The sequence below is a fragment of the Curcuma longa genome, chromosome 8 (assembly GCF_044706935.1).
Source record: "Curcuma longa cultivar G26 ecotype Majalengka, Jawa Barat chromosome 8, ITB_CL_G26_1.1, whole genome shotgun sequence".
Classification (NCBI taxonomy): Eukaryota; Viridiplantae; Streptophyta; class Magnoliopsida; order Zingiberales; family Zingiberaceae; genus Curcuma; species Curcuma longa.
In genome coordinates this window covers 13,987,012-14,008,357 of record NC_133868.1, presented here as the reverse complement: position 1 = coordinate 14,008,357, position 21,346 = coordinate 13,987,012, and the positions used below count along the sequence as shown (strand labels likewise).

General features: G+C 41.7%; 2 protein-coding genes across 2 annotated transcripts; both read right to left on the bottom strand.

Moving 5' to 3' along the window:
• Positions 1-3,936: 3,936 nt before the first annotated feature.
• Positions 3,937-5,149, bottom strand: LOC141834214 (putative xyloglucan endotransglucosylase/hydrolase protein 30). The gene is made up of 3 exons (XM_074721664.1): positions 4,890-5,149; positions 4,699-4,799; positions 3,937-4,533 (listed from the first exon to the last, which is right to left on the bottom strand). Exons 1-3 carry the CDS (start codon positions 5,068-5,070, stop codon positions 4,480-4,482), a joined length of 336 nt encoding a protein of 111 aa, XP_074577765.1. The 5' UTR covers positions 5,071-5,149; the 3' UTR covers positions 3,937-4,479.
• Positions 5,150-10,156: 5,007 nt separating this feature from the next.
• On the bottom strand, positions 10,157-10,657 carry LOC141834071 (uncharacterized). The gene has a single exon (XM_074721519.1). The coding sequence runs from the start codon at positions 10,655-10,657 to the stop codon at positions 10,157-10,159; it is 501 nt and encodes a 166-aa protein (XP_074577620.1).
• Between the last annotated feature and the right edge of the window lie 10,689 nt (positions 10,658-21,346).

The window sequence follows — 21,346 nt, the reverse complement described above, 5'->3', positions numbered from 1 at the left end:
GGCACGACCATGGCCAGTCGGTGCTCGGGAAATATGGCACGACCGTGCCTGTGGGGCACTGCCAGGGGCAGCCGCGGCGGAAAAATGGCACGGCCATGCCTGTGGGGCACGACCATGCACTGGCTAGATGCTGGAGCCGAAGGCACGGCCGTGTCTGTTTGGCACGACCTTTGGCAGCTGTTCCTCTGGTGGAAGACACGGTCGTACCTGGTGGGCACAGCCAGGGATTGGTTCTGCCTGTGAAGAGCACGACCGTGCCCTGGGGGGGCACGGTCCCTGGAGGAATGAGACACGGTCGTGCCTGTGAGGCACGGTCCTGTCTTGCCTTGTCTTCAATTGCTTCTCTGTTTTACCTTTTTTGCTCCATTTCCGTCCTGCAAATACATAAACACACAAGCAGACATCCGAACTAGGAAAATAGAGAAAGTCATGCCTAATGCACAGATAAAAATAATGCAACTGAATGTAGGAAATAGCGTGAAATACAGAAGATATACGATTAAAGTATAAGAATCATATGTATACCCTACGCACATCAGGTCATACTACCTAGCCGATTGGCAAGATAAAGAACTTCCAAGGCCTTGGCATGCTACTCACTTGCGACCGTATCACATTTAAAAGATAGCATCTACTTCGATTTCCGCATTTAAACATTTAAATGTTGCGCATTTAAAAGTTAGCATCTATTTCATTTGACTGTCTACTTGTAATAAACACTTATAAAAAGCATACGGATTTCTATACAAATCTCGATCTCTAAGTCTTCTCATCTCTATCGCTGATGGCTCCAGCCTTACAACAAGTCGGACCCCGAGCCCCGAGCTCGACGAATTTGCCTTACGACAGGCTAGAACTTCGAGCTCGATGACTTTGCCTTACGATAGGTCGGACCTCGAGCTCGATGAATCTGCCTTGCGGCAGCTAGACCCCAGCTCGACGACTCCGAGTTCCGAGCTTCGAGGACTTTGTCTTACGACAGGCTGGATCCGAGCTCAAGCTCCGAGCTTGATGACTTAGTCTTACGACAGGTCAGATCCCTGAGCTTCGAGCTCAACGACTCAGCCTTACGACAGGCAGAACTTCGAGCTCCGAGCTCGATGACTCAGCCTTACAACAGGCCGGATCTCGAGCCTCGAGCTCGACGAATTTGCCTTACGACAGGATAGACCTCCGAGCTCCCCTCTCGATGAATTAACCTTACGACAGGCCAGAACTCCGAGCTCGACTACTTTGAATCTGTCTTACGACAGACCCGAACATCCGAGCTCCGAGCTCGATAAATTTAGCCTTACGATAGGCCGGATCTCCAACTCTGAGCTTGATGATTTTACCTTATGACAGGTCAGAATTCCGAGCTCTGAGCTTGACGACTTTACCTTGCTGTAGGTTCGGAGAGCTCGGTCTTACACGGCCTCGATCTCTCAGCCAGGATCATAACGCTTAGCTCATTAGAAAGGCAGGAAATTAGATCAGAAATTAGACAGCTTCCAAATATCTAGCAATACATAAGAAGACAAAAAAAATAAAAAAATGCAAGAATCCGAGACTCACTGGGCCTCAGCTGCCAATGCGAGGTCTGGTGAAACAGGAGGGTCAGTAGGCTTCAACAAAAGATTGACCAAAGGAAGATCGGTTGGCTCGGATGGCATGTCAACCAGGCTAGTTACACAACAGGAACTTCAGACCCATCGGGGTCAGGATAATCACGACGATCGACCTCGGGTAAAGTGTTCCAGACTATTTTCAAATCTATGAAGCCGAGGTCAGCATCTCGAGCTATAAGTCCTGACTTCATGAATTATAAATGACACCATCAAAGTCGTACTCCATCATTGTGCTCGATCTCAATGCAACCAAATGAAAAAAAATCGGGCGAGGACAGGAAGGCTCAGTGACATTCTGCGAACCGAGCCTCCTTCCTCATTTGGAGATCCTTCATCTCCACTTGGGTCACATTGAGTTCAGAAGTGAGTTATTCTTCTTTAGCTCGGGCCTCTGCCAGTTGTTGAACCCAATGGCCTCGCTGCTGCTATCAGATCGATCTTCAATTGCATAAGTTGATTCTTGGCCGCAGCTAGTTCAGCCTCTTGTCGCACAGCTAAGTGCTCCGCCTAATAAATAATATAACCGTAAGGCGATTGCCTTAGGACACCTCTCAAATCTAACAAACTTGAGACAGTTGGTCATTTGGTCGTAAAAAATAGTTACATGGCTGGGAGGAGGTCGGTAAGGTCGATGATCAGGTAGAGGCACATAAATTGCATGATCGCGAGGGATTTCGAATTGGGTCCGGAACATACTGATGGCATCCCAATCATAAACACTGCATCAGGTTTCGAACCATGGAGTTTTGGGAGATGAAGAAGCCATATGGGTTAGGACTTACGTAAGAATAGGTTGGACGCAGAAAAAGCGATCGGACGCAAAAAGACAAAGGCTCAATAGTACTTGGATTCGATATGCCGGCAAAGTCATCTGGCGGAGGGGACGTGGTTAAATGGAAGCCGCTAGATTACGACGGTGTGGTGCAAGGAGTTAAAAAAAATTAGGGCAGATATGTGTGTGCACCTATACCCATGGCAACCGCTATCCTTTTATAGTAGGATTTTCAAAATATTTGTAACCGTTGGAGAAGTATTCACTTGAAAAGATATTTGTAACCGTTGGAGAAGTATTCTACAATACTTATTCCGCTTTTAGAAAGAATTTGTCTGTCTATCCATATGGTTCCTCCTTTTGTAGAGGAATCGGCTCTATTTTCTTCGGATTAGGCAGAACGACAAGCCATAAAGCCAGCGCATGAAGTGGGAGATACGTACTGAGCTCAAAGAGAGCTCGACATATACACAAGGAAGCATACCGAGCTCAAAGAGAGCTCGGCACATACTCAAGGCCGCACTTAAGGACGCGTATCGAAGTCATAGGCAGAGAGGTGACGCACTTAAGGGCGTGTATCGAAGTCATAGGGAGAGAGGTTGGGACCTCCTAGATTAATAAATGCAATTAGATCTGTGATCGCCGACCTCATCAAATGTGCCAAGCCATCTTCCTCGGCTGACATCCGCATACCCCTCCTATGACACGGTCTCCTTAGCTAGATTTGATCGGACAACTCGTTCCTTCCGACCTTTGACCAATTTCAATATACATACCAACCTCTCTATTCTGCTCAATGGGCGCTCATCGAATTGATCCATGATTGAGCCAGACCTGAACCCTTATAACGTTGTACCTCATTTCTGACAAGCACTGACCTGACCTAATGGGAAGATACCCAGATTATTCGTTGTCTAGTCAGTCGTTACACTCCTTCGACTAGATTTGGTGGGGAGGCTTTGTGATATGGCAAGTCTTGAATGGTCTGACGTGGCAAAAAGAGGTCAACAATTGGTCCAAAGTAGCATACGACCTAGCATATACAAGGTCAAAGGGCATATCATGACTTGGTCCTGGCCTCACGAGCCGACCTCAGGACTTGGTCCCGGCCTCACGAGCCAACCTCAGGACTTGGTCCCGGCCTCACGAGCCGACCTTATGACTTGGTCTCAGCCTCACGAGCCGACTTCATGACTTAGTCCCGGCCTCATGAGCCAACCTCATGGCTTGTTCCCTGTATCACATGTCGACCTCATGACTCGGTCTTGGTATCACACATTCAGGTTAGCTCGGTCACATGTTCAGTTCAGTTAGACCATACGCTCAGGTGAGCTCGGCCACGCATATAGGTAAGCTTCGCCACTCGCTACGCATTAAGGAGAGCTCGATCATACGCTCAGGTCAGTTCAGCCACACATATAGGCAAGCTCAGTCATACGCTCAGGTCAGCTCGGCCATTCAGATAGCTCGGCCACATGTTCACACAGCTCGGCCAATCATACAGCTCAGCCACATACTCTCACAGCTCGGCCATTCATACAGTTCGCCCATATATCTTCCGACCTCACGCATCAGGTCAGCTATCAACGGATAAATACGCTAACTCTTTCTCCTTGGTTCAGACCTATTAGCTCATCCGAAAGGATAAGGACGGAGACCAAGTTCCTAGACTCGATCCCCTAAAATCTCGCACACTTACGAGCACAACCGTCGAATGAAGATAATCAACACTGCTGAGCCGTTGGATGTTTGGAAACCGTCAAAGATCAGGCCGTTGATGGTGTTGTAATAGTTAATCACACGCGTTAAGATCTGAAGATCACGCTCCAGCTGTTGCTATATAAACCCCGTAGGTATGAAGAGAGGTATCTCGAATTCTTTACACATACTACCACTTTTATTTCTTTTCTTTTAACTTGAGCGTCGGAGTGACCTCGCCGGAAATCTTCGGCGTCTTGCTAATCCGCTCGTTTAGTTTTCTTCTTTCTCATGTTCTTCTCGTCAGTGGGATCCACAAAGGTTGTGGTGGCATCTTATTGATTGGTAGCTTGACCGTCGTCGGCATCGAACATGTATGTTGCATGTGATGATGATGCATATTCAAGAAATCCATTCAATTTTGTCTCGATCTAAATTCTTTCTTTCCGATGGTTTCTGTAATTACACCACTCAGCCACTTCAATATTAGTTCGATTTCAGTTCAGTATAGAAAGCCTTTAACATCGATGTCGATTCTTAATTGAACCAAAAAAAAAAAACAAATGGTATTCAAAGATTTTATCGAGAATAAGATACAAGAAAATTGAGGAAAAGACTTACATAGAAGGCAACAACAACGCCGGCGGTGTAATCGGCGGGCAATCTAATGGACGCGCTGAAGAATCCGTGATGGTAAAGATTTTGAGATATAAATCCCGATCCTAATCCATCACAAATCACATCATCAACCACTAATCAAAGCTTTGATTTATTTAAAGGAACAGTGGGAGGGAGCGATTGTGGAGTAGTACCGGAGTAACGATTGAGGGTGAGACGGGCGCCGCGGCCGTCTCCGGAGCGAACGAGGTTGTCGTTGCCGAAGAGGTGGGAGAAGCCATCGTCGAAGGACAAGGTCGTCACGTTCAACGCCGCCGTCGACGCCGCTAGAAGCGAGAAGAGGAGAAGAGTCGTCGTAACCCGATCGGCGGCCATTGAATTTCTTCTTCTTCCTCTTCTTCTTCTTCTTCTTGGATTTGGGTTTGGGTTGTGGACGTCGTCTCGGCGCCGTAGTTATTATGCGAACAGGTTGCAACGATAATGGGATTTAATTTTGGAATATAAATTGATTGGGAGGATATGGAGAGATTCGGAGGCGCCGAGCAAGTGCGATGTGAGCTGGCCGGCATCCTTCCGCTCGTTCGTTCGAGATGTTTTTTCCACAAGTTTCGCTGTTTCCTATGATATTCCCACACTGTCCCTGCCGAGTGCGACTTCAACTAAGTGGTTGCGACAGCGTGTCGCAATCATTGATGGAACACGTTCTCAACGGCTTCGACATCGAGTCCGAATTCAATGATGGAACGCGTTCCGGACACATTGATTGGTTCAAACTTTAAACGCCGTCGATAATTGAAATCCACGCAACTTAACCTTGATAAATATTTAAAATATAAACTTAATTCTCTTAAATACCCTTTCACCCATTTAAATCAAAGTAAAAAAAATTTGTTCTTTCTTAAATTGAAAAAAAATAAAAATATAATAATTTTATTTAATACTTTAGTTAAAAATAATGAATGTCCTTAAGAATCTCATAGTCATATCAAATATCAAATTGATACATTTTTAGTAACCCTTTAAATCTATATATATATATTATTAGATTTTCGATAAGTGTATTTTAAAATTTATATCTCTAAACATACAGCGAAAGTGTAATAAATATTTTATTACTATCTGTGCATAACAACCACATAAGGATACACACGCATATAAATATAATCATAAATGAGAGATAAATAATTTAAACATTTTAGATGACGCAAAGTGGAAATGACATCAACTAGTAACATTGAGCAAGGTTTACTTGCATCAACATCGAGATTTTTTCAATACGACTTATCTAAGTCACGTGTCATGTCTCCGTTTCGATATTAGTCGAGCGAGGGAGACAAGTGATCCGAGAGAAGACATACGGTCTGATTCCGTATTCGACAGCTTGAAGCCACTCGACAATACGAATCGGATTGAATGGAAGTGATCACACCACCATTCAAAGGTCAAACGGTTCATTGTCAATAATAATTTCCCCAAAATAATAGCCAAAGCGAAAGGAAGAAACAATACTTTTCGATGGAGAAGCAATGGTTGCTTCTCCTCTTATTCTTTGTTTCCACCACCGATTATAGCTTCCTTTGGCTCAGGGATGGCTGACCCTTGGGAGGTACTGATCTTAGGGAAGATCAATGGTTGGTGGTGAGTTTGGAAGGCCTCCTTTGGCCGATGGCAACAAGCACCACCAAGAGAAGGGGTAGCAAAACATAAAGGAGGTTAGGCAACAATTGGAGGAGGAGTTTTGGTGGCTAATCTTAAACCTAATAATTAGGTTTTTTAAATCTTCTAAATAACTCTTCATAAGAGATGTATTTATAGATCTCTAACAAGTTTGATTTGCTAACAAAAATCCCACATCTAAACCGTTAGCCTTAAGTTTGGTTCACAACCAAACCGCGTTGATTCAAAATCAAATCATCTTTAATTAAAATCAAATAAATTTGATTTAATTAAACTAAAGAGGGTCCACTTTGTCTTCAAAAGACGTGGCTCATCCGCGCTTCCATTCTAATAAAATACGAAATCTCTTAATCAATTAAAAAATTTCAATAATCAGAAATTCTCAATTAAATCATAATATTTTCCTAATCAGATCTACGACTAACTACGACACGTAAAATAATTTTACACGTATGCCTTACATTATTAGACTCTGATACCATTGTAAGATGGAATTTGATGCGTTGTGCGTGTTTACACGTTTCACAAATATGTGCAGCGAAAGAAAAATAATAATTACATCTTATTATTACAATACTTGCAATACAAGCATGCAGGATACAATATCATGCAGGAGGATCTAAAAATTTTTATTATCATTTTTAATAATTTTTATTTTTAGTAATTTATAAGATTTTTAGTATTTAGAGTAGCTTTAGAATTTTTTTTATTTAAAGATCTTAAGTCCATTTAGGATTTTTAAAATTTTGAGTCTATTAAAAATTTTTTTCTATTAGAATTTCTTTCCTTTCTATGCATGTTAAGATTTTTGGTCTATATAAGCATTTTATTAGTTGATATTTAAGGAGAAGTTTTTGATTTAATAATATTTTTTGGTAGTGCTATTTATTTCCCTATCTCTTGTTATTCTTTCAAATCAATAGGTTTTAGAAGATTATTTTCAGCGTTCGTAGTCAAACTAACGGATTCAATACTATCCGCAGGATAATCATTATCCCGTCTAGTGTCAGTTGGTATCAGAGCTCTTAGATCTGATGGATTGTCATCGTGGTCGTGATCATGATCATGACAGGTAAGTTTCAGTTGAGGAAACCTCACACCATGATTGTAGCACTCATGGCGAGATACTTTAAGATTTATAGAGATAAGTCACAAAGTTATTTTAGCGTCTAGCGGCGCAAGATCATAAAGATTGTAAATTCCTTTATTCCCCTTTTGAAAAATCATTAATTTTCAATCGAGAGAGATGTCGAAGTACAAGTTTGGTTTTGAGGGATTTGGGATCAACCACCCCGTCACCTTCAACTTCGCAACCCCTCTACATCCCCTCTTCATCTTACGGTGGCGAAGACAAACATGAAGATGCGGACTTTGACAACATTAAGTACGATCAATCTTACTTTCCCTATCATCAGAACACAAAAAGCGATGGAGACGACAACAAGATCAAAATATTTGATGATCCAGTTTATGACGATATTGATGAAGAGGAGATAGACCTAGATGAAGTTTTGATCGAAGACTAGAAGCCCACTTTGTCCGATGGTAATCAACAGCGTGATTCATCTATCGACGAATCTCCAATCCCCATCATCTCACTTTGCATTGACTCGACACCTCAATTTATTCAACATGCACATAAGACTAAAGTGATTAGTGAGCCGGTATATAAGGAAGATGAAGTTGACAAGGATATGGACTTTGAAAAAGAGGAATCTAATTATAGAAATTGACAAAGAAGGGGTGAAGCTTTCAATTATTTTGGATCCAGAAACTATAAAATTCATTCGTGCAAAGAGACAACAACTTCACGGAAAATTGGTTATAAAATATAAGAGAGGTTAAACATGTCAAATGTACAATCAAAGAAAGGACCACTATGTCCCCGGGGCAATAGTGCCACAATAGGATATCCAGGTTGTCATTCAGGTACTTACGATTCGATCCCCAGCTACGGCGTATTTGCATGAATTTTTCTTCAAATGGAGAGCGCAATCAAAGGATGCTGGGCGTCTGGGTTGGCCGCCGTGCACTTCCCGATTTACCCTGATGGCCAATGGAAAACTTCTGTGGGATCAAACCGGTCATCCTAGAGATAGCCAATGAGGCTAACTAAGATTTATCATTTAAAAAAAAGACCACTACAGCCACACTGTGAGCAAACACCCAACTCACCAATACCAACATAACATCTTCAACAAACACCTACCACACATCAAACAAACCCCCCATCACAACGTACCCATGACACCACAACAACAATACATACATATACACCATACCATGCAACACAAGGCCTACAAAACAATTTACCACAAACCACGTGCAAGCACACAATAACATACAACCACACACATCACAAGCCAACATGCAGCCAATCAACGTGGAGCACCAATCCAGCTCCAATTCTCACCGTGTAAGCCACAATGCAACATGCAGGCCAACTCCCAGACTTCAGCCCCAACGTGCAGTCACCAAGGTCACCATTCTGGAGCAGCAAACAATCAACGTGCGCATCAAACTCTCACCGTGTAAGAGCAGCGTGCAGTCCAGCTCCAACTTCAGCCACAACGTGCAGTCACCAAGGCAAGAACTCCATCCAGCATCTATACACCGTGGAGTCCATCATAGCCTGGGATAAGTCAGCCACCGCAGCTTCAAGTATCACCATCACCCAAACAGAATTGTCCCTGATTAGCCGAACAAAGCAGCTTAGCTGAACCGGGCAGGATGCCACCTCAACCGTCCTCCACTTTTACGCGAGCTGGGATCTGTAAATGAGGGCTAAACAGAGAGTTAGATGGGTGTCGGAAATTCTCGACAGGCCACTCCGACGCTTAAGTTAGTCATTATTTGAGAGAGAGAGAAAGAAGAATGAATAGTAGTGGTTGCAAAAGTCTGGAGAGAGAATTTTCATACCTGAAGGAGAGTTTTTATACTCACACGGAGGGAGCCATGTATTTCATTCAAGGTGAGCTATTGTCGGTCATTAGACAGACCAACTCTGTAAATTACTGACAGGTATTCATTTAGGATGACATCTAGGAGACAGGACCTGCCACCTCGTAATCACTTTCTGTTTTAACCATACAGATTATCCTTACCTTTTCACTATGAGGAGAAGCAGGCGAGGATCTAGGGCACCAGTTATAGCAACCTAGTAACCGTCCTTGCCCCTCTAATCCGGATTGCACGTGTTATTGTCACCTAGCGCCAAAGATGGTTAGAGGGGGTCGTGTCTCTGAGCTAACTCGGGAGTCGGCTAGGTAACCGAACCCTATAGGGATGGGGCGGCTGAGCTAAAGGAGCGGCCGGTTAGGGTTGTTCAACCTCATGCTTCGCCCCCCTCATCATCCTCTAGCAGTAGGCGGGGTCAAGATGACCCGGATAGCGACTAAGTTTCTGTTGCTCCCCCTCTTTCTCTTTCTTTTTCATGTGGCTTAGTGTTGTTGTTGCTTTCTTGCACTTGGTTCTGTAAGGAATGAACTTTGTTAGCCTTTTCAACGGATGTGAATCATTCGAAATCCCTTTTGCTGACCGAACCGCCTTAAGGTAAGTAGAGCGGATTATTAGGTCTATTTAAGAACCTGCCCACTATTTAGGGGGGTTGCATAGGTCGATGATTTTCGACCGAACTATCAATAGGTCGGACCAAGAGCGAAACTTAGTTCGAGCCTCTTAGAAGGTCAGCCCTGTCAATGAATAGGCGGAAAGGGCCATGTACAAAATGTGATTATGAAGATCTATTTTTCATTCATGGAATAGGGGATCACACATTACACATTTAAGCATGATAAAGATGCAAGTGGGTAGTATGCCACGATCTGGGAAGTTCCTTGTCCTGTGGATCCGCCAAGTAGTAGGATCCATCGGTGAGCCGAGAAGTGACCCGATAGGGTCTTTCCCATCGTGGTTCAAGCTTCCCTACCTCCCCCAGTGGCTTCCTCTTTTTCCATACGAAATCCCCGACCTGAAAGGAATGGGGGATGACTCGCTTGCTGTAGACTTGGCTCATGCACTGCCGATAAGCCTGAAGTCGTCTGTTTGTTTGTTCTCGAGTCTCCACAACGAGGTCCAGCTCCATAGCTCTTTGGATGTGGTTGGTATCCGAGTCGACATAGGCTTCGATCCGAGCTGATGTACAGCCGATCTCGATGGGCACCACAGCCTCACCACCATAAACAAGATGGAAAGGTGTTAGGCCGGCACTATCTCGGAGAGTGGTCCGATATGCCCATAGTATGTCGGGGAGTTCATCGACCCATGATCCTTGGGACTGATCCATCTTAGTCTTCAATCCTCGAAGTAATTCTCGATTGGTGACTTCAGCTTGCCCATTACTTTGGGGATAGTACACAGAGATAAAGGCTTCCTGGATCCCTAGGCCTTGGCACCATTCTGCAAGCTTGCAACCTTGAAACTGTCTTCCATTGTCTGATACCAATTTGCGGGGGATGCCAAACCGACAGATAATATTTTTTTCAAAGGAATTTGAGGACACGTTGTTCTGTGATCTGTGCCAAGGGTTTAGCCTCTACCTATTTGGAAAAATAGTCTACTGCGACTAACAAGAACTTCTTTTGGCCGGCTCCGACAGGCAAGAGGCCAACAATATCCATGCCCCACTGATCAAAAGGGCAAGAGACAGTGGAAGTCTTCAGTGGTTTAGTTGGGCGATGGGATAGAGCTTGATGTTTCTGACAACTGGAGCAGGTACTAACAAGTTTGGCTAAATCAGCTTATAAGGTGGGCCAAAAATATCCAGCTAATAGGATTTTTCGAGCCAAAGTTCGCCCTCCTGTGTGACAGCCACAGCATCCCTGGTGAATTTCACGCATAACGTAATCTGCTTCGTCTGTCCCCAGGCACTTGAGCAACGGCCTAGAGAAGGCTCGCTTATACAGGGTATCCCCAATCAGAGTAAACCGACTGATTCATCTCCGAAGGATCCCGGCTTGTTCCGCATTACTGGGTAAAGGACCTCCCTTGAGGAGGGGTATGATTATGTCTCTCCAGTTGGTCGTCCTTGTATGTTGAGATGCCTGATCAATGCGGGCAACGAGCTATTCTTGCACAAGAGGTTCTTCCACATTCCATGTGGCTAGCGTACTAGCCAATTTATCCAACTTATCTGCCCTTTATTATCAGCTCGGGACACTTTCTACACTGTTATTTGCTGGAATTCTGCCTTTAATTTGTCTACCGCCTCTGCATAATGCTTGAGCCGCTCGTTGCGGACTTCGAAGGTTCCTTTGACCTGCTGGTCCACTAACTAGGAATCAGAATGGATGACAATTTTGGATGCCCCCATATGACGGGTGGCTTGGAGACCGGCTAACACCGCTTCGTACTCAGCTTCATTGTTAGTGGTTCGGAAATGTAATTTTACAGCGAGTTGCAAGGTATCTCCTTGTGGTGAGCATAGTAGTACCCCAACTCCGCTGCCTCTTTTGTTAGCTGAACCATCCACGAATACCTTCCAAGTCTCTTCTGACTCGCATCCTGTTATCTCTGTTAAGAAGTCAGCTAGAGCTTGGGCTTTAATAGCGGTTCTAGGAAGGTATTGAATATCATATTCACTTAGCTCAGTTGTCCATTTGATAAGCTGCTCGGAAGCGTCTGGGTTGAGCAAGACTCTACCCAATCCGCTATTGGTGAGAACTGTAATAGGATGTGACAGAAAATATAGGCGTAATCGCCGAGCCATTAGAATAAGTAATAGAGCCAACTTCTCCAAAGAGGTATAGCAAGTCTCTACATCCTTCAATAAATGGCTCACAAAATAGATTGGGCGCTGTGTCTGCCCTTCCTGCTTAATTAGGACTGAACCCAACGCCTCATCCGAAGCGGAGAGATACACCCATAATGGCTCCTGAGGCGTGGGTTTGGCTAAGATGGGTAACTCAGCAAGGTATTGTTTTAGATCAGAGAAGGCCTTTTCACATTTGTCATCCCATGAGAATTGGTTGGCTCAGCGTAATATTTTGAAAAAGGGAAGACTCCTAGCAGCTTGTAGGATCGATAACACGTTAGAGGGGGGTGAATAGCGTGTTATTTTTATAAATTCAAAGTTCGTAGTACGTGCGAAAGAGATTAAACGAAATACTTACGGAAGCAGTTAAAATAAAAAGCAAACAGAAAAGAGTAAATGACACTTTTGTTTACTTGGTTCACAACCCAAGGCTGCTACTCCTTTTGCTTTCCCGCTCGTTATCCGCCATCTGAGTCGACTCAAGTCGCCTTTCGAGTCGACTCCAATCTGACGTGGAGTCTACCGGATAGATTTTGACTCTGAGTCGACTTCTGAGTCACCTTGAGTTGACTCAAGTCCTATCTGGCGGAGAACTGATCGCGCTGACTTCCAAATACTGGCTGATTAAGCTCGAGTCGACTCGAACCTTCAGTCGAGTCGACTCCAACAGCAAAACTTAGCCAGTTTTGCCCGGAGTCTGCGTTATTCAGTTTTTCCAATCCTGCAAAAGTGTTAGTGAAATAATATGCAAAATAAATATTTTAGAGTTAGTTCCTGGAACTTCCTCTAGGTCTTAACTTCAGGCCTCCAGTGAGACCCTAGGTTAGATCGACGCCTACTGTTCCCCTTGGGAAGGCATCCTCACACACTCCTCTCAAGAGAATTTACCTATTGCCAACCGAGTCCTCCTGACTCGTTAGACTTTTGCTCGGCTCTGTCCTCAGCCCCCAAGGTTTGTGCTGTGGCTCGGTCCTCCCTGACCAGCCTAGTCTTCTGCTATGACTCGATCCTCCAGATTAGTCCAGTTTTCTGCTGCTGCGGCCCCAGACCAACCCAGACTTCTACTGCGGCTCGGTCCTCCAGACCAGCCCAGACTTCACTTGGTGCTTCGACTCTGCCAAGGCTTCTGCTTGATCCTCCAGATCAGGACTTTCCAATGCCTAGCTTCCACTAGCTCCCTGATACTTAGATTAATATCATTAGTCCAACACATACTTAACTTGAACCTAGTGTCATTATCAAAATCAAGGTTCGATCTGCTGGTGCTCCCTGCACCAACATAATGATCCATTTTTGTGGTTAAAAGTGGATAAAAGTAGGGGTGCAAACGAATCGAGCTGATTCACGAGCTTTTCAAGCCAGCTTGAATAATATTTAATTTGTATTCAAAATTATCGAATTCGAGCCAAACTCGAACATGTTCGATAATTTTTTGAGCTGAATTCGAATCTATAATATTATTTGCGAGCCGCTCGAATTAAGGCATTTCAAACTAAAGTTTAATTTTGTTCAAATTAAGGTTCGAATAATTTGAATCAAACTCGAATAATTTAAGGCATTTTGAACTAAAGTTTGATTCTACTCGAATTATGGTTCGAATAATTTGAATCGAACTCGAGCTCGAATCATATTTTGAATCAAACTCGAGCCAAAATTATTGATATTTTTGAGCTTCAAATCGAATTCGAATATCATATATATGTTTCGAGCTCGAATTCAAATATCAATATTTTTATATTATTCGATTCGATTCAACTCGTTTGCACCCCTAGATAAAAGTTGGATGTTGGTTATGTAATTGTAACTGAGAAATGCATTATGAAGTGATTTATGCATTAATCATTAAACTGTTGTGTTTAGTGGTAGTTTTATATATGTTGTTATATGTTGTGGTTTCATACAACTACAAATGCGCCTTGGTAAATTTTTCCCAGAAATAGTTTGAAAAAGTACTCAATTTTAGGCTCTTGGAACTTAATTTACCCCAAGTGATATCCAATTTTGTGATTATTTGAAAAAGTACTCAATTATTTAATTTTTAAAAGAAACCTGTTCTCCACTCACCATGGAATATGAGTAAGTACTTATTTGACATTCATAAAATAAATAAGAGGCCATTTTTGATACTCATCCGACCATTTCAGTACTGTAAAAAATAAACTCGACTGATTGCCCGTGGAGTTGCACAAAAACGAGGGAAGCTCGATTATTGTGTGTGTGATTCGTGAAATAAAAATATAATACCTAAATAGGTATAAGAAGTACTTAATATTAATCAATTGGTACTTATTTTGGCCCCTTAAATATCAAAAAATTCGGCATGATCTTCACGCACGAGTAACATACCATCACTACAAAAGTACAAAAAGAAAAGGGCAAGACTAATACCATAAATCTAACACTCAAAGGCCAATTCATACATCAAACATGAAGTTATCATCCCACCAAAATACTATTCTACATATTCATAATATCATGACATCAATTTAAAATATAATTATATCTCCATCATCACCAAAACTTAACAATTGTCATACAAAATCATCAAAACACTGATTTTGTATGATAAGTCATTTCAATCCTTTGAACAAGCCTCGCTTATCAGACAAAATGGCCAAAGCAATACGAGTTCTATACCCTTCGATTGATGTAACCCATTCTTGTTTCCAAAATGTTGGATTATCTCAGGCAAAGCATTCAACTCATAGATAAATATAAACACCACAATTCAAATCATTTTCTTGTTGTCGACTCTTTACAGCAATCACTTCACCTATGCCAATATCACACTGTTCCACATTCCAAAGATATCTGGACAAAAATTTTGCCCGCACAACCAATTCAAACAAACTTATTTATCAAATCAATCATAAAAGATGTGTACAAATTTAAAAAAAATAAAAGTAACTTATTTTTTATCCAACTTACAAATTTTTTCGCTGTACCTTTGTAAATAGGGCTACTAATAAAATTTTTCAGCGTGAAAGATTTTTCGCTTGGAGTATACACGAGCAAGAACCAATGTGCTTTGTAATGCATAGGGAAAAATATGTATTTACTGTTGGGATGTATACCAGAATCCTAGCTATCTATGTAAATAAACATTCTGAAATGAGAATCGCATTTGGTCAATATTTGCATTTAATTGTATGCAAGTGTCCACTTAATTTATATTGTAGATAAACATGGTGTGCGGAGTCACACACAGAAGACCATATTATCAGTTCCTTATAAATTATAAACAGTGTTCACAACCAAGATGGATTGGACAAACCATTGGACTGGTTGTAGTGTAATTTGGTCTTAGTCTGTCTTGACTATAAAATTACACTAGTACACTAAGTGTGTATTGAGCAGGACCATCTGAGGATTGTTCGATTTATACTGACTATATATTCAGACTAAACCTCTGTTACTATAAATGTACATGCTCTTAATCCCTATATAATAACAAACACATGTACTTAGTATATATTTCTTTGATTCATCAAAGGGTGAGATTTAGCGCGATAGATCAAAAGGTCCGATGAGTTGGGAATTAGTATTATGTACATGGTGTGTTATTGATTATAGAAGGAAACTGTGTCCTATAATCTAGGCTGATGATGTCCCCTTGAGGAGCTCATAAAGGATTATCATGTAAACCCTACAGGTGGACTTAGTTCCGCATGATAACTAAGGTTGAGTGGTACTACTCTTGGATTAGAAGTTAATTAAATTCGAGTTGTCAGTAACTCATTTAATTGACGGACATACGATATCTTAAACACAGGGAGATTAATGTACTTATAGTAAGAAGTAGCTCAAATTGTAATATGAGATTGGTGCGGTAGTTCAATAATAACCCTTTAGTGGTATGAGATATTATTGATGGGCTTGAGTTGGGTGTTCAGGGAGAACACAGGAAACCCAAGCCCATCAGGAGGCCAAAACCAATTTCTCCTCTAGGTCCCTGGAGGTATTTATCGATATTAATTTGTGATAATTAATTTGTCAGGGAATTAGGATGAAGATAACGATATTTGGAGGTTCAATTTGCCAGAAATCAAGTTTGGATTCAAATATGTTTCGAATTAGAGTTCAAATTGGCTCGATCAGATCAGAAATGGATTCAAATTAGGTTAAAATCCAAATTCAGCCCAAATCCAATGCTAAAGCCTGGTTCAAGTGCAAATCATAGATGACCCATTTCATTCAAGCCCAAATCAGTAAATGGGGCTGGTTCAATTCTAAATTTAGCCGGTCCAATCAGCTGGTTTTGCTAGGGCCGGCCAATCAAGCCAAATATGCAACCGGTTCAATTGGCCCGGTTCAAGCAAAAATCCTAAGCCAGCCCAGCCCAAAAGCAACAGCCCCATCAATCCAGGGTTTTATCCAGCCCATTCAAGTCCGGTTCAGCCAAATCAAGGTTCAATGGTTCAACTTGCCACATAGCGGTTCACTTCAGCATTCCGGTTCAGCGAATTAGGTTAAAAGCTACGCCGACTCAGGGATTCGAGGGGCTCTCGACGATACTGTTTTCCCATCGCGATTTTTTTACTTGTGCTCTCTCCGCGACGGCGTCTTCGAGCTCGTCGTCGTGAGCTTCCATCGCCACCATCTTCCTCCTTCCGATCAGCGCAAAACGCGGCAGTAATCCGATTGAAGAACGTGAACGCCACCGCAGAAGCGAATCTACTGTGAGCTCCGGTGAGTTGCCTTCCTCCTCTGTCAGTTGGCTCCGCACTATGAGGGTTTCCACCGTCGGCGGTAGCAGCGACAACCCGATTCCTCCGTTCCACAGAAGCAACGTGCGACAGCTGGGTGTCGAGGTTGAATTTTGCTATAATAATTTAAATTTATTTTTACAGTTCGATCTAGAATTTTTGTAAACTCTTTTGTGGAGTATAGGATCGACAGATGTAAATTTTTTCTATAATTGTTGCGATTTCTTCTTGCGTGGTGAGAACCGAATGCGCTACGAAATAAGGAAGACGCGACTAAGTCAAAGGGAGGCTTCTTGAAGAATGGCGGATATTGAAAAGACCATAATAGTTGGAAAATTATTTTTCCATATTGTATTTCTTATTCTTTATACAATTCTTTATTATATCTATTATTTTGTGTAATTGCATATTATTTTTTTATGCATAGAATTACATAGGTAAAACGATGTGCCTCGCCACGGCCTGGAAACCAATTTCTTTGAACAAGTTAATATGTATACATAATTAAAATACCTAAGGGTTTTAGTGGGAAATTATGAATGCATAATTTAATGATGTCCTTAATTGGTTTTGTCTTAGAAAGTGGTTGATGCTCCAATAACCAAGAAGGCCGATGTGCCTCGCCACGGCCTGGAAACCAATTTTGGAATAATTAAATATGCATACATAATTAAAATTCCTCAAATCCAAATAACTAAGTGGGAGAGGGATTTTTTTTAAAAAAATCCCGCGGCCTCCATTACTGGTTTGATAGTGATGCATTCAAACTTATGTGTTGGCTCTGAGTGCCTTCCTCCCCATCGGATGAGTTTGCTTGCGGATCACTGGATCAAACTTCCTTAATGGATGACTATAGGAAATTATTTAAGAGCGTGTGATCTTCTCCATCTGAAGGGACACAATCCTAAATAATTACCTTAGTGTCAAGTAATGGTGAACACTTAGAACACATATAATAGTATCCTCCCCATCGGAGTCACTGCTATTATTTTGTGTGGCCAAAGATAAACCAACTATTAATTTTACTTGTCATAAAGTTAAGTTGACAAGATAGTAAAATTAATGGGTAAAACCTCCTCTTACAAATGCTTGAATTAGTAAACGTCCACACGATCGTGGCTTACTAAATTCCCGGTGTTTGAGGTGTTGGTGAATTTAAATTATATTGTTTGAGGAATCAATATAATTTTAAAGTTCTAAAGTTTTGACCAAATCTCACTTATGTGATTCTCAAGACTTTCAGAATGGCTTTTAACCCACTGACCGTTATACTCAAAGAAAATAAAAACTTACTGGTCCTAACTATATAGATTGGAAATAGAACTTGGACATTGTCTTAACTGCTGAAGAGTACAAGTTTGTACTTTTTAAGGTCTGTCCTAGCATGCCTAATATAGATTCTAGTGAAGAGGAGATAGAGAGACATAGGAATTGGGTTAAGGCAGATGAGATGGTGCGATGTTACATTTTGACTTCTATGTCAAATGTACTGCAACATCAGCAACAGGCCATACCTACTCCCTATGACTCAATCTTGAAGAACTCTTCGGACACCAGAATCAGGCAGCCAGGCAGGTAGCCAAGCAGTATGGACATTTGAAAGTAGATTGACCTCTTAGAAAGGAGAACAATAGAGGTATATCTTATTCATTAGTAGTTGAAATATGTTTAGTGGTGTTATCTACTTGGTGTATAGATACGAAAGCCACTAATCATGCCTGCAATTCTTTGCAGGGGTTTCAGTAAACCCAACAACTAAGTGAAGGAAAGATTACCGTCTACATGGGCAATGCTACGAAAGTGGCAGCTATTGCAGTGGGAGATATTTATTTATCTTCTGAGAAAAATAAAACTTTGATTATGAGGAATTGTCTTTACGTACCATATTTTAGAAAGAATTTAATTTCAGTTTCTAAATTATTTAAGGATGGATATTTCGTTTCTTTTGGTAACAAAGTTGTTATCAAGAAAAACAAGGTTAATATCTATTCTGGTACGTTGGTTGACAATTATACTCTTAATCAAATAACTCCCACGATGCAATAAATGGAAATTAATAACACATCTTCTAATTTTAATAAGAGAAAAGAACCTTCGCAAGTGAACCAAACATATCTTTGGCATCTAAGGTTAGGTCATATTAACTTAAGTAGAATTCAAAGGTTAATAGCCGATGGACCTTTAGGTTCACTGGTGGTGGAAAATATTCCAACCTGCGAATCCTACTTAGAAGGAAAAATGACCAACAGGCCTTTTAAGGCAAAGGGGTATAGAGCCAAAGAAGTGTTAGAATTGGTTCATTCTGATTTGTGAGGACCTATGACTATCCAGGCAAGAGGTGGTTTCGAATATTTCATCTCTTTTATAGACGACTATTCGAAATAGAGATACATTTACTTGATGTGCCATAAGTCTAAGTGCTTTGATGAGTTCAAAGAATACAAGACTGATATGGAGAAACATCAAGATAAAAGTATCAAGACACTACGGTTTGATCGTGGTGGAGAATACCTCTTGGGAGAGTTTAGGAGTTACTTATCAGAGGCTGGGATTCAATCCCAATTGTCTGCACCTGGTACACCCCAACAGAATGGTGTGGCAGAGCGAAGGAATAGGACTCTTATGGAAATAATTAGATCAATGATGAGTTATTAAGAATTACCAACTTCGTTTTGGGGACATGCTCTGGAAACGACGGCGTACATTCTAAACTTGGTAACTTCTAAATCAGTACCTTCTACTCCCATAGAATTGTTGATTGGGCATAAGCCTAGTACACATTCGGATTTGGGATAGTCCAGCACATGTGCTGAAGGGACACGCTGATAAGTTGGAACCACGTTCAGAAGTTTGCTTGTTTGTGAGCTATCCTAGAGAAACGAAGGGTGGTTTGTTCTATAGTCCTAAAGATCAGAAGGTCATCGTTAGCACGAATGACTGATTTTTAGAGGAAGACTATGTAATGAACCACAAGCCCACAAGTAAGATTGTTCTTGAAGAAATTAGAGGAGACACATCCACTTCAGTACCAATAGTGCAAGATGAGATACCACAAGTAACTGCACCGCGTGTCACAGAGAATGCACAAGAACAGGTGGTGCCTCGTCGTAGTGGGAGGGTTGTTAGACAACCTGATAGATTCATGTTTTTGGGAGAGTCCTCGGACTTGGTCCCTGGTGAACATGAAGCTGATCCCTGGAATTATGACGAAGCACTCCAAGATAAAGATGCAGCATCTTGGCAAAGTGCAATGAATTCTGAAATAGAATCTATGTATTCTAATAAAGTCTGGGAGCTTGTAGAACCACCAGATGGTGTAAAAGCCATTGGATGCAAAATGGGTCTACAAAAGAAAAAGAGGAATAGACGGGAAGGTGGAAACCTTCAAAGCAAGGCTTACTGCGAAAGGGTATACTCAGAAAGAGTGAATTGATTATGAGGAGACCTTTTCACCGGTAGCTATGCTTAAGTCTATAAGGATTCTTTTATCTATTGCTGCTCATATGGATTATGAGATTTGGCAAATGGATGTCAAGACAGCTTTCCTTAACGGAAGTCTTGAAGAAAACATCTATATGAAGCAACCAGAGGGATTCATTGCAAAGGGCAAAGAGCATCTTGTATGCAAGCTTAATCGGTCCATTTATGGACTGAAGCAAGCTTCAAGGTCTTGGAACATCCGGTTTGATGAAGTAATCCAGTCATATGGATTTATTCAATGTCCGGATGAGTCTTGTGTATACAAGAAGTGTGACGGAAACGTGGTGGTATTTCTTGTACTGTACGTAGATGATATTTTACTCATTGGCAACAATGTTAAAATATTATCAGACGTAAAGGTATGGTTGTCCAAGCAGTTCGATATGAAGGACTTAGGAGAATGCGCACATATTCTTGGGATCAAAGTTATAAGGGATCGCAAGAAAAGGATGTTGTGCTTATCCCAAGCTTCCTATATCGATACTATCCTAGCTCGTTTTAGCATGCAAAACTCCAAGAAAGGTTTTCTACCTTTTAGGCATGGAGTTCCTCTATCTAAGGAGATGTGTCCTAAGACACCAAAGGAGATAGAGGACATGAAGGCGGTTCCTTATGCCTCAGCAGTAGGAAGCCTAATGTATGCGATGCTATGCACGAGACCGGATATCTGCTTTGCCGTGGGCATGGTTAGCAGATATCAAAGTAATCCAGGACAGGGACATTGGACTGCGGTAAAGCATATATTGAAGTACCTGAGAAGGACTAGGAATTATATGCTAGTTTACCGGGCAGATAATTTAATCCCTGTGGGTTACACGGACTCTGACTTCCAATCAGATAGGGATAAAAGTAAGTCTCATCAGGTTATGTGTTTACATTGGGAGGTGGAGCCATAACATGGAGGAGTATAAAGCAGAAATGCATTTCAGACTCTACCATGGAAGCTGAGTATGTGGCAGCCTCTGAGGCAGCCAAAGAAGCTGTATGGCTCAGGAACTTCTTGATGGACTTAGATGTGATTCCTGGTTTGCCCAAG

Coding starts and splice junctions, on each gene's coding strand:
- LOC141834071 (XM_074721519.1), bottom strand. CDS start 10,657: ATGGATCAGTCCCAAGGATCATGGGTCGATGAACTCCCCGACATACTA.
- LOC141834214 (XM_074721664.1), bottom strand. CDS start 5,070: ATGGCCGCCGATCGGGTTACGACGACTCTTCTCCTCTTCTCGCTTCTA. Junction 4,800..4,889: donor CACCCTCAATCGTTACTCCG/GTACTACTCCAC, acceptor GTGATGGATTAG/GATCGGGATTTATATCTCAA. Junction 4,534..4,698: donor GCGTTGTTGTTGCCTTCTAT/GTAAGTCTTTTC, acceptor GTGTAATTACAG/AAACCATCGGAAAGAAAGAA.